Raw genomic sequence first — 13,592 nt, 5'->3', positions numbered from 1 at the left:
ATTATACCATCCTTTTTAGCCTTTGCATTTTCACATGACCATCTGTCCCCCGTATTAAAACTTTTACTTTTGGAACTCAAGTCTCCTATTTTACCTTTATGAAGTCAACTTAGCTACTGCACAATTCGGTCTACAATTCACATCCACATTCGTGTCACTAGAGGGCCAATGTGCATCACTAATGCTGAGAGCAGGAATGACCACATGAACAGTGGTAAAAACAACTTGATGATTTTACAGCTGCACACATACTGCATGAATGAAAAGGGGTTGTTAATTCTCGACACGTGGCTTGTCACCAGCACCTTGCACCTCTCTGGACATTAAAAGTTGGCCCTGGACACACACAGGCTTACTATCTCACATAGGTCAGCAGACCTGGCTCCACAATAGTACTATCCTGCTAATACTGTGGCCATGGCAACCTCGAGAACACCAACCGACGCACATCCACAAATACGCACGTATGCACAAACTCACACACATCCACACTAGTATTGAACTCTCTCTCCTTAACTGACCCATCACTATGAGTGACTGTGATATTCTGAAACGTGAATTGAGAAGTATCCACCATAATGTACAGTGGCCTACTTCAAGAGAAGACAGACATAATTGGCACCAGATGATAGTCAGTATCCCATCATTCACAAATAGGGTTCCCTTTACTTCAAACTGGACTATGTTATTATCCCTGTGGGACCTAGTGGAGCACAGTGTTTTGATACATTTGCTGTTGGCTCGCACGCCTCTCACTCCCGCCACCCCCATTGCCTCCAGTCTGTTGGCCGTGCCCCGCCCCCGTTGCTCCGTGGAACCAGGGGTTTTAGACTTCATCCACCTAGTCAGTAGTACAGAGCCCTGCTTTAAACCCCCCACTATCTGTGTCCCCAGGTACCGCGCTGACCCGCTATGCCACCACCGTCGGAGTAAACAGAGGACGACGTCAGTGCTGGGACGGACTCGGCATGTTATTTTTCCCTCAACCTACTTCTGCAAAACAGTTTCCACTGAGCAGGGAATCACTTGTACAAACATGGATGGATGCACAAAGGACTGTGTGTAAGCAGTTTTTTTCCGTTCAATACTGAGCTGACCTTGACCTATATGCTCACAGGTTTTAATACACAGTAAAAAATAAAATGTGAACAACAGATAAAAAATGCTTGAAAGCATTTACCACCACAGTTCAAGGACAACAATACCACAGGAAGTAAATACCACAGGACACATCAACAACACAAAACCCAGTTCACGACATGACAGGACTAACAAAAACAACAGAGCTGCCAAAAAGCATATATTGAGCTTTGTGAGGCCATGGCTTCCCTTTTGGAGGCTTTATGTGCAGTGCTTAGACAAGGGCTCCCAAAGCAAATTATCTATAGGGCCAAATTTAGCTTCCATCACTAGAGGGGGGTGCCTGGTATACATGCTCGAGGAAGTGGGGCAAAATGCAAATGATATGAATGGACAAAGCCATCAATCATGTGACACCATTCATGCCTATGTGAAGACTCAATAGCGCATTGAAGTCAAATTAAGTCGGATAAGATGCCGTCTCATGGAGATATAACGTGCAGTTTGAGTGCAGGAAGTGACGTTGCACGCTAGTTCAGTGCTGCCCCCTCTCATTGAGTAACTCAAGTTGAAGGCCGACCGGGGTACTGCAGGCTGCCATTAGCAACTAAATTAATAATATAATAATAATATGCCATTTAGCAGACGCTTTTATCCAAAGCGACTTACAGTCATGTGTGCATACATTTTTACATATGGGTGGTCCCGGGGATCGAACCCACTACCCTGGTGTTACAAGCGCCATGCTCTACCAATTGAGCTACAGAGGACCTTATAACTTCTTCTGTGTGCGATTTTAAAATAATTTGTTGCTTGGCACACCTGTATTTGGGGAGTTTCTCCCATTCTTCTCTGCAGATCCTCTCAAGCTCTGTCAGGTTGGATGGGGAGCGTTGCTGCACAGCTATTTTCAGGTCTCTCCAGAGATGTTCGGTCGGTTTCAAATCCGGGCTCTGTCTGGGCCACTCAAGGACATTCAGAGACCTGTCTTGAAGCCACTCCTGCGTTGTCTTGGCTGTGTGCTTAGGGTCATTGTCCTGTTGGAAGGTGAACCTTCTCCCCAGTCTGAGGTCCTGAGCGCGCTGGAGCAGGTTTTCATTAAGGATCTCTCTGTACTTTGCTCCGTTCAGCTTTCCCTCGATCCTGACTAGTCTCCCAGTCCCTGCTGCTGAAAAACATTCCCACAGCATGATGCTGCCACCACCATGCTTCACTGTAGGGATGGTGACAGGTTTCCTCCAGACATGACGCTTGGCATTCAGGCCAAAGAGTTCAATCTTGGTTTCATCAGACCAGAGAATCTTGTTTCTCATGGTCTGAGAGTCCTTTAGGTGCCTTTTGGCAAACTCCAAGCGGGCTGTCATGTGCCTTTTACTGAGGAGTGGCTTCCGTCTTGCCACTCTACCATAAAGGCCTGATTGGTGGAGTGCTGCAGAGATGGTTTTCCTTCTGGAAGTTTCTTCCATCTCCACAGAGGAACTTTGCAGCTCTGTCAGAGTGACCATCGGGTTCTTGGTCACCTCCCTGACCAAGGCCATACTCCCGCCCCGATTGCTGTTTGGCCGGGCGGCTAGCTCTAGGAAGAGTCTTGGTGGTTCCAAACTTCTTCCATTTAAGAATGATGGAGGCCACTGTGTTCTTGGGGACCTTCAATGCTGCAGATATTTTTTGGTACCCTTCCCCAGATCTGTGCCTCGTTACAATCCTGTCTCGGAGCTCTACGGACAATTCCTTCGACCTCATAGCTTGGTTTTTGCTCTGACATGCACTGTCAACTGTGGGACCTTATATAGACAGCTGTGTGCCTTTCCAAATCATGTCCAATCAATTGAATTTACCACAGGTGGACTCCAATCAAGTTGTAGAAACATCTCAAGGATGATCAATGGAAACAGGATGCACCCGAGCTCAATTTCGAGTTTCATAGCAAAGGGTCTGAATACTTATGTAAATAAGGTATTTCTGTTTTTCATTTTTAATACATTTGCAAAAAAATTATAAAAAGCTGTTTTCGCTTCGTCATTATGGGGTATTGTTGTAGATTGATGAGGAAATGTTTTTATTCAATCCATTTTAGAATAAGGCTGTAACGTAAATGTGGAAAAGGTGAAGGGGTCTGAATACTTTCCGAATGCACTGTGTATTAGAAGCAATTCCCATTCACTATAATGGGGGTTCCGGCTTTCTGCTTACAATACCTCCAGTACTGCGGTCGGCCTTGAACTTCCATGGCTTCAATGAGAGGGGCAGTCGTTCTCCCTTGGCAAAATGCCACAAACGAGGTTTAGAAGGGCCGTTTTCATTCCGACAGACAGTATGTCCAAAACAAATACAACTATAAAGAAACCCAAGAGGAGTGAGTATTTCCAAATAAACCATGCCGACATGTTCTATATCAAAAGAGCCGTATGCTAAGTGAAAAGACATGACACTCTTGTGGTCCATGTCTCATTGACATGTTTTGGTAAAAGTGACTGGAAGTGAGAGGAGATCCTATAGGATGGTGATATAAGAGTGGCAAGTAGTGGGGTCTGAGAGGGCCTACCCCAAAGGTACAGCGGGAGAGGAGAGTTTCAGGACTGGACTCGCATTTATGCTGAAGGTACAAGCAAACAGGATCTTCACTTTGCACACAGTGCCCAGCACACAGCCATAACAGGTGACATCATACCAGTCGGCCCTAGCAGAATTCCAGTTAGAGGCCCCAGCATAGAACTTCACCCAAGGGCCCCAACTTGGGATGTCCCACTGCTAAACTAGACAAAGACCGAACCCAAGCCAGCACAGAGGCCCAGCATGGCGCTATAGCTCTGGGTCACAACAAGGTTTGAGAAGAGGAAAAGTTAAAAGTTCTGTAACGTTATGGATGTGAAAATATTGTTAAATGTTTTAGTTGGGTGAATGTTTACATTGTGGCCATACAGTATACCCGTACTCTGCAGCTAGAGAGACTCCCCTCATAGATCTGCAGCTAGAGGGCCTCACGGCGGAGCTCACCTCATAGTTCTGCAGCTAGAGGGCCTCACGGCGGAGCTCACCTCGTAGTTCTGCTCAATGAGGTTCCCTCCTTTGCTCAGGCTCTCCATGATGGCTTTGTTCCTCAGGATGTCCTCCTCGGTCAGGTGCTCCCGACGCTTCCGTGACTCCAGCACCAGCCCGTTCACTGAGTAGAAATCTGCCAGGAAATTTCCCACACGCTCCTGGAGCGACAAAGGACATGAAAAAAAAAAACTCAGTCACCAATTTCCCTTCAAAAGACAGAACCAAACAGCAATACCCCAATAATAATAGTCTCCCAAGATGTTTATCAAACACAACCTCTATGTTTTGGTTACTCTGTTGCCTTTGAACTTTGTTGTGGGACATGGGTATCCTGTACTGCATTGAATAACAAGACTGTACTGTAGAGTAGCAGAGGTCACATTCTGAGTAGGGCTGTTCGGTGACTGTATTACCGCCACACTGGCAGTCACGAGTCATGACCGCAGTCAAATTCCACGTGACCATTGATAGATGAATTTGTATGTTTAATGTAATGACTATAATATTCCTCCCCGATACTGTATAACTGTGTAAACTGTGTTAGAGTTATAAGACAATAAAACCACTAACAGGGAAGGGGGGTAAAAACAGTTGGAGACAAACATTCCATAGGAAGGGGGAACCTAGAAACTGTTAAACTTAAACATTCTATACTGTGGAAAGTCACAGGCCGCCTAAAGGTGGGCGGAGCAAGTTCCTTTGTGTGAACGCATATAAAAAGACTGTGTGGGTTTTTAGCGGGAGAGCGCTCTCTGAATAAAGACTGGGAATTTGTTTAATTCTTCGTTAACCAGAGCCTTACAACCTCTGGGAATTATTCAAAGCTTAAGTGATAGTTGAGTTCAACCATTGAGATAACAAAATTCTCGTGACACCATTTAGTCACGGTAACTAGGCTTCTCCAAGCTCTGATGCTGCTGATGGTCATTAGTAGCCTACCAAACTTGCTAACTGCCTGGTACTCAGCACTCTATTGTCCCTCTAATCCCTCTGACATCAATGCAAATGTAATCAAAAATCAAATCAAACACTTCATGAGAGCATGTTGCGCAACATTTCTATAGGCTATGCAATTGTATGAGAAAACAGAGTTTTGATGACCTCTATTATAAAAAGGAGGATCCTATCAGCTTTCTACAGGCTAGGCCTACTATATTTATTTCTCAACTTTCCAAATATTAAGCATATTGCTTCACTTTACAACAGGAGTATAGCCCACCTGGCTGGCATGAAAATGACCCATGGGAAAGGTGTCCTCCATTCACTATTTAAGTGCATAGATGACATGTATTTTGCCCTGCCCCTGTTCCGAGACCGGTGCATGATAATGGTCCATTCTAAATCAAAACTAATTTCACACATATATTATTTAGTATATGTAAAGACAATATTAAATTAAGAATAGTCTGATGGGTGAGAAAATTAGCCTATCACTTGTGAATGATATATTATCACTTGTGAAGGATGCCCAGCTTGTGTGCATTAAGGCAAGAAACAGCACATGCCTTTTTTTGCAACTTTTTCAAATCAGTCGCACACCTCATGTAGCCTAGCCCATAGGCCTATATGTTTTGATAAGGTTTGTATCACAACTAAAGTGGCCAAATAACTTCTTAGAATTAAGCACATTAATCAGCTTTATAACCGGTGTAGAACCTAACTAGCATACATAGGCGGCGCGTGAGTTTCAAGTTTGGGGAAGAACATTTTCACCATAAAAATGCACCTTTATAATAAAGCATTACATGCATAATCACATTTGCGGTCACTTTTGAGAATGGTGTTTTCCCGCTAATTGATTACATTTTGGAACATTTGCGCTTATAGCCTACTGCAGTGTGCGCATCGCTGCGCTTATAATGTGGAAAAATAGCCTAATAGTTTATCAACATTTTAAGCTAAACGCTCTGATCTGTTGCATCAACCTCATTGCTTTTAAAAGGTTTTTTGATGAGAGTGGTTGTATTCATTTGGGATCTATCGTATCCCACAACTGTTCCAGACTAAGTTAGGAATATTTATTTCTCGCACAGAAGGACAAGTTGACCAATAGTATAGGTCAACTTTTGTACTATGGGGATAGTAGATTGACATAGGCTAGTGCTTTTGCTGTTCGTTAGGCCTAGTTCCCCGGCCGTCCTACAATATAAACTAGATGCCCTCAATCTCACACAAATTACCAAGGAACCTCCCAGGTACAACCCTAAATCCGTTAACATGGGCACCCTCATAGATATCATCCTGACTAATTTACCCTCTAAATACACCTCCGCTGTCTTTAACCAGGATCTCAGCGATCACTGCCTCATTGCCTGCGTCCGTAATGGGTCAAACGACCACCCCTCATCACTGTCAAACGCTCCCTAAAACACTTCAGCGAGCAGGCCTTTCTAATTGACCTGGCCCGGGTATCCTTGATGGATATTGACCTCATTCCGTCAGTAGAGGATGCCTGGTTGTTCTTTAACAGTGCTTTCCTCTCCATCTTAAATAAGCATGCCCCATTAAAAAAATTCAGAACTAAGAACAGATATAGCCCCTGGTTCACCCCAGACTTGACTGCCCTTGACCAGCACAAAAACATCCTGTGGCGTACGGCATTAGCATCGAACAGCCCCCGCGATATGCAACTTTTCAGGGAAGTCAGTAATCAATATACAAAATCAGTTAGGAAAGCAAAAACAATAAATATTGTGGTTAAATTCAAATATACTAATTGACAAAAAAACTTTATTTTTTGATAGAATGTTTAAAAAAGGTATAATCTTCGTAAATGATATCATCGGTAGGACTGGTGGAGTTATGTCGCACATGCAGCTAACAAAAACATATGGAAATGTCTGCTCTACTCAAAATTACAACCAAATAATTGCAGCCTTACCGCAAAAGTGGAAGAGGAAAGTGGAAGGGGGAGAAAGTAAGGAACTTGTCTGTCGGCCTTGCATTAAAGAACATAATTGGTTAAGGAAAACTGTGATAAATAAAAAAGTATATCAGTTTCACTTAAGGACCAAAGGATTGACAGCCGTCCCATATAGATTGCAAAATAGTTGGGAAGAGATTTGACGTACTGATCCCATGGTATAGTGTTTATGAACTGACACGCAAATCGACACCGGATTCAAAAATTTGAATCTTTCAATTTAAATTATTATATAAAATTCTTGCTACCAATAGAATGTTATTTATATGGGGGATACAATCTTCCCAGCTCTACAGATTTTGCTGTGAAGAGACAGAATCATTAGATCATTTGTTTTGGTACTGTCCATTTGTAGCTTGTTTTTGGACACAGGTCCAGGAATGGCTAAAGGATTGCAATATTTACCTGGAGCTAACCTTGCAGATAGCATTACTGGGTGATCTGAAAAGTCATAGTAAATCGATCAATAATATAATAATACTTTAGCAAAAATGTATATTTTTAATTCACAACCTGTAGAAGCAATGAGAATAGAAAGGTTCAGAACTTTTGTAAAGCATCACAGTACGATTGAAATATATATGGCAAATAGAAATCCTATATGGATGGTGTTAAGAGATAGATGGGAGGTATTGAATGGAGTTGAAGGATGGGACTAATAACAAATAACAACAAATAATAACAAAGGTAGCTAATAATGTAAGTGTGTCCATAATAAGTATATAGGTTGTATGTTGGGAGCTTTTGGGAAAGAGCACAGTTAGAAAGATATGGCATATAGAAGCAAACCGGATGGACATCATGAAAATGATCGGAGAGGTTGAGAATAGAAGTAGTTCAGGAGCAAAAACAAAAAAAACTAAACAAATATAATAGAATTATTGTAAAATTGACTGTGTCCATAAGGTGTAGATAGTAAGTATAGGCCGGAAGTAGAGGCCTGGGCATTGTTGTTCACTAATTTACTCCAAGTAGGGAAAGGATGGCGGGGTTGAAAAGTAATAAAGGGGAGTATATATATTTAAAAAATGGGGGATTGGAAGTGATGCACACAATTACATTGATAGAAGTTACAATCTATCTATAAGCTGATCCATCCCCCCCCCAGAAAAAAAAAAAAAAAAAAAAGGAAAGCAAAGGCTAACTTTTTCAAACAGAAATGTGCATCCTGTAGCACTAACTCCAAAAAGTTTTGGGACACTGTAAAGTCCATGGAGAATAAGAGCACCTCCTCCCAACTGCCCACTGCACTGAGGCTAGGAAACACTGTCACTACCGATAAATCTACGATAATCAAAAATGTCAACAAGCATTTTGCTACGGCTTGCCATGCTTTCCACCTGGCTACCCATACCCCGGCCACCAGCTCTGCACCCTCCGTTGCAACTTGCCCATGCCCCCCCCCTTCTCCTTCACCCAAATTCAGATAGCTGATGTTCTGAAAGAGCTGCAAAATCTGGACCCCTACAAATCAGCTGGGCTAGACAATCTGGACCATTTCTTTCTAAAATTAGCTGCCGAAATTGTCACAACTCCTATCACCAGCCTGTTCAACCTCTCTTTCGTATCGTCTGAGATCCCCAGAGATTGGAAAGCTGCCGCGGTCATCCCCCCTCTTCAAAGGGGGTGACACTCTAGATCCAAACTGTTACAGACCTATATCCATCCTGCCCTGCCTTTCGAAAGTATTTGAAAGCCAAGTTAACAAACAGATCACCGACCATTTAGAATCCCACCGTACCTTCTCCGCTATACTATCTGGTTTCCGAGCTGGTCATGGGTGTACCTCAGCCACGCTCAAGGTCCTAAACGATATAATAACCGCGATCTATGAAAGAAAGTACTGTGCAGCCGTCTTCATTGACCTGGCCAAGGCTTTTGACTCTGTCAATCACCGCATTCTTATTGGCAGACTAAATAGCCTTGGTTTCTCAAATGACTGCCTCGCCTGGTTCACCAACTACTTCTCAGATAGAGTTCAATGTGTCAAATCAGAGGGCATGTTGTCTGGACCTCTGGCAGTCTATGGGGGTGCCACAGGGTTCAATTCTCGTGCCGACTCTATTCTCTGTGTATATCAATGATGTCGCTCTTGCTGCTGGTGACTCTCAGATCCACCTCTACGCAGATGACACCATTTTGTATACATCTGGCCCTTCATTGGACACTGTGTTAACAAACCTCCAAACAAGCTTCAATGCCATACAACACTCCTTCCGTGGCCTCCAACTACTCTTAAACGCTTGTAAAACTAAATGCATGCTCTTCAATCGAACACTGCTTGCACCCGCCTGCCCGACTAGAATCACTACTCTCGGCGGCTCTGACTTAGAATATGTGGACAACTACAAATACGTAGGTGTCTGGTTACACTGTAAACTCTTCTTCCAGACTCACATTAAGCATCTCCAATCCAAAGTTAAATCTAGAATCGGCTTCCTATTTCCCAACAAAGCCTCCTTCACTCATGCTGCTAAACATGCCCTTGTAAAACTGACTATCCTACCGATCCTTGACTTCGGCGATGTCATTTACAAAATAGCTTCCAACACTCTACTCAGCAAATTGGATGTAGTCTATCACAGTGCCATCCGTTTTGTCACCAAAGCCCCATATACTACCCACCATTGTGACCTGTACGCTCTCGTTGGCTGGCCCTCACTACATATTCGTCGCCAAACCCACTGGCTCCAGGTCATCTATAAATCCCTTGTCATCTATAAATCCCTTCTAGGCAAATCCCCGCCTTATCTTAGCTCATTGGTCACCATAGCAACACCCACCCGTAGTATGCGTTCCAGTAGGTATATCTCACTGGTCATCCCCAAAGCCAACACCTCCTTTGGTCGCCATTCCTTCCAGTTCTCTGCTGCAAATGACTGGAACGAACTGCAAAAATCTCTGAAGCTGGAGACACTTACAGTGGGGAGAACAAGTATTTGATACACTGCCGATTTTGCAGGTTTTCCTACTTACAAAGCATGTAGAGGTCTGTAATTTGTATCATAGGTACACTTCAACTGTGAGAGACGGAATCTAAAACAAAAATCTAGAAAATCACATTGTATGATTTTTAAGTAATTACTTAGCATTTTATTGCATGACATAAATATTTGATCACCTACCAACCAGTAAGAATTCCGGCTCTCACAGACCTGTTAGTTTTTCTTTAAGAAGCTCTCCTGTTCTCCACTCATTACCTGTATTAACTGCACCTGTTTGAATTTGTTACCTGTATAAAAGACACCTGTCCACACACTCAATCAAACAGACTCCAACCTCTCCACAATGGCCAAGACCAGAGAGCTGTGTAAGGACAACAGGGATAAAATTGTAGACCTGCACAGGGCTGGGATGGGCTACAGGACAATAGGCAAGCAGCTTGGTGAGAAGGCAACAACTGTTGGCGCAATTATTAGAAAATGGAAGAAGTTCAAGATGACGGTCAATCACCCTCGGTCTGGGGCTCCATGCAAGATCTCACCTCGTGGGGCATCAATGATCATGAGGAAGGTGAGGGATCAGCCCAGAACTACACGGCAGGACCTGGTCAATGACCTGAAGAGAGCTGGGACCACAGTCTCAAAGAAAACCATTAGTAACACACTACGCCGTCATGGATTTAAATCCTGCATCGCACGCAAGGTCCCCCTGCTCAAGCCAGCGCATGTCCAGGCCCGTCTGAAGTTTGCCAATGACCATCTGGATGATCCAGAGGAGGAATGGGAGAAGGTCATGTGGTCTGATGAGACATAAATATAGCTTTTTGGTCTAAACTCCACTCGCCGTGTTTGGAGGAAGAAGAAGGATGAGTACAACCCCAAGAACACCATCCCAACCATGAAGCATGGAGGTGGAAACATCATTCTTTGGGGATGCTTTTCTGCAAAGGGGACAGGACGACTGCACCGTATTGAGGGGAGGATGGATGGGGCCATGTATTGCGAGATCTTGGCCAACAACCTCCTTCCCTCAGTAAGAGCATTGAAGATGGGTCGTGGCTGGGTCTTCCAGTATGACAACGACCCGAAACACACAGCCAGGGCAACTATGGAGTGGCTCCGTAAGAAGCATCTCAAGGTCCTGGAGTGGCCTAGCCAGTGTCCAGACCTGAACCCAATAGAAAATCTTTGGAGGGAGCTGAAAGTCCGTATTGCCCAGCGACAGCCCCGAAACCTGAAGGATCTGGAGAATTTCTGTATGGAGGAGTGGGCCAAAATCCCTGCTGCAGTGTGTGCAAACCTGGTCAAGACCTACAGGAAACATATGATCTCTGTAATTGCAAACAAAGGTTTCTGTACCAAATATTAAGTTCTGCTTTTCTGATGTATCAAATACTTATGTCATGCAATAAAATGCAAATTAATTACTTAAAAATCATACAATGTGATTTTATTGATTTTAGATTCCGCCTCTCACAGTTGAAGTGTACCTATGATAAAAATTACAGACCTCTACATGCTTTGTAAGTAGGAAAACCTGCAAAATCGGCAGTGTATCAAATACTTGTTCTCCCCACTGTATCTCCCTCACTATCTTTAAGCATCAGTTGTCAGAGCAGCTTACCGATCACTGCACCTGTACACAGCCCATCTGTAATTAGCCCACCCAACTACCTCATCCCCATATTGTTATTTACATTGTTATTTATTTTGCTCATTTGCACCCCAGTATCTCTATTTGCACATCATCTTCTGCACATCTATCACTCCAGTGTTAATACTACATTTTAATTATTTTGCACTATGGCCTATTTATTGCCTTACCTCCATAACTTACTACATTTGCACACACTTTATATAGATTTTCTATTGTGTTATTGACTGTACGTTTTGTTTATTCCATATGTAACTCTGTGTTGTTGTTGTTTTTTTTCACACTGCTTTGCTTTATCTTGGCCAGGTCGCAGTTGTAAATGAGAACTTGTTCTCAACTGGCTTACCTGGTTAAATAAAGGTGAAATAAAAATAAATAAATAAAATAAGGCCTAGTTGGCTTGTTGGCTGACAAAAACTAAATGTGGACAGTTCTTTTAACATCTTCAATATGCGCCTCGGAATTCAATAAAAAGGACACGCGCAGTTCCGTCGCTGATGTGTCGGTCTTCACTTTTAGTCTACATGGAAGCTGAGATGCCTGTGAGAAGGACCCGATCACGTGACGGGCATTGGCTAATAAGAATTGGCCACTGGCTGCAAAAGGCATGGATTTTTTTAGGGGGCATTACGGCCACACAAGGGCGATGCCGCCGGGTAATTCCAGGCATTATTAAGTGCTTGTCAAAATGTGAATGAGAGACTGATGAAGTGTGTGCAGCCTGCACAAGAACCAAAGCAAAGAGTATGCCGTTCATGCAACTTTTTTCAAATCATCATTAGAGTCACATGCAGTCTTAGAATGTATTAAAAATCTAAATTTACCCAACGTTTGTATCACAACTAAAGTTGCATAAATAACTCCAAATCAAGCATATAGGAGGACCTGTTTCTTTGTTAACCGGTCAACACAGAATAGCCGCATGTGCGCACGCACTCAGAAATCGTTTGGAGAAAATATCCTATCTATTTTATACAGCTATGTTCAATTGTATTCTTCATACTATAAAATAATGCCATGGAATTCAAAGCAAATCTTTGTCTGCTAAATGAACTAGAGTAGCCTACAGCCATATGGCATTGCCAGATCAGGGCCTAACATAAGGACAACTCAGAGTATGCTATTGTGTTCTTCTGAAATAAACTACATTTTCTTTAGACCTGTCTGAAATAAATAATGAATTTATTGTGGTGGTGTAGGCTATATTAAATGGATTTATTAGACTTTTTTAAATGTAGATGTTCCAAAGGTCTGCATCAGTGGCTTGTAGGCTATGTGTGGAAGCCAGGAGATGCTAAATGTGTTTATGTTCATTAACGGTCAATTACCGTGAGACCGGCAGTTATTTGCTTGACAATCACCGGCTGACAAAATGTCATGATCGCCACAGCCCTAATTTTGAGAAAGATATGTTTTAGTATTAGACGGAGAGCGAGACAGAGATGTATAAATTAACCGTTTTATCCTCTCGGAACAGCCAGCCGGTCTGGGCTCTGGAGAATGTGATGGACTTGGTGGAGAGGGTGGCAGAGTAAACATCGCTGCTCATGAGGATGTCCACCTCTTCCTCTGTCTCCATCTCTGACTCCTGGAACACAAGGAGCCACCGCCAAATTGGTAAGCAGGTAGAAGCCTTCAGCACACACAAACACACTTCACAAAAACAGGGCTCACAGAGTTCAGAAGCTAGGTGCCCCATTTTTAAAGGTGGAATAAAAAACTGTGAGGGTCATTAGCTAGAGAAGTGCAAAAACAACAACTTCAGCATCAAGTCGTGTGTCTCACCTCGTGGTGTATCCGTTGGTACACCTTCTGTTCATTGTCCAGCACCACAAAGGACTCCGAGGGGATGGCGTCACCATCGAAGATGAAGCTGAGGTCACCACGTTGGCACTTCATATCTGTGAAGTCTATTAGGGTGGTGTCCAGTCTATGACCAAACAGACAGAAA

General features: G+C 43.2%; 1 protein-coding gene across 1 annotated transcript in view; it reads right to left on the bottom strand.

The window, feature by feature from the left end:
* Nucleotides 1-13,592, bottom strand: part of LOC121576834 (ankyrin repeat domain-containing protein 13C) — a 64,347-nt gene that overhangs the window by 4,009 nt on the left and 46,746 nt on the right. Inside the window, exons 7-9 of the mRNA XM_041890362.2 lie at nucleotides 13,427-13,571; nucleotides 13,098-13,229; nucleotides 4,119-4,280 (exon numbers count right to left, since the gene is read on the bottom strand). Of these exons, the coding sequence (XP_041746296.1) occupies nucleotides 4,119-4,280; nucleotides 13,098-13,229; nucleotides 13,427-13,571 (439 nt within the window). The remainder of the gene's footprint in view (nucleotides 1-4,118; nucleotides 4,281-13,097; nucleotides 13,230-13,426; nucleotides 13,572-13,592) is intronic.

This window comes from Coregonus clupeaformis, chromosome 11 (assembly GCF_020615455.1).
Source record: "Coregonus clupeaformis isolate EN_2021a chromosome 11, ASM2061545v1, whole genome shotgun sequence".
Taxonomy (NCBI): domain Eukaryota; kingdom Metazoa; phylum Chordata; class Actinopteri; order Salmoniformes; family Salmonidae; genus Coregonus; species Coregonus clupeaformis.
This window is presented reverse-complemented; position numbering and strand designations above follow the sequence as displayed.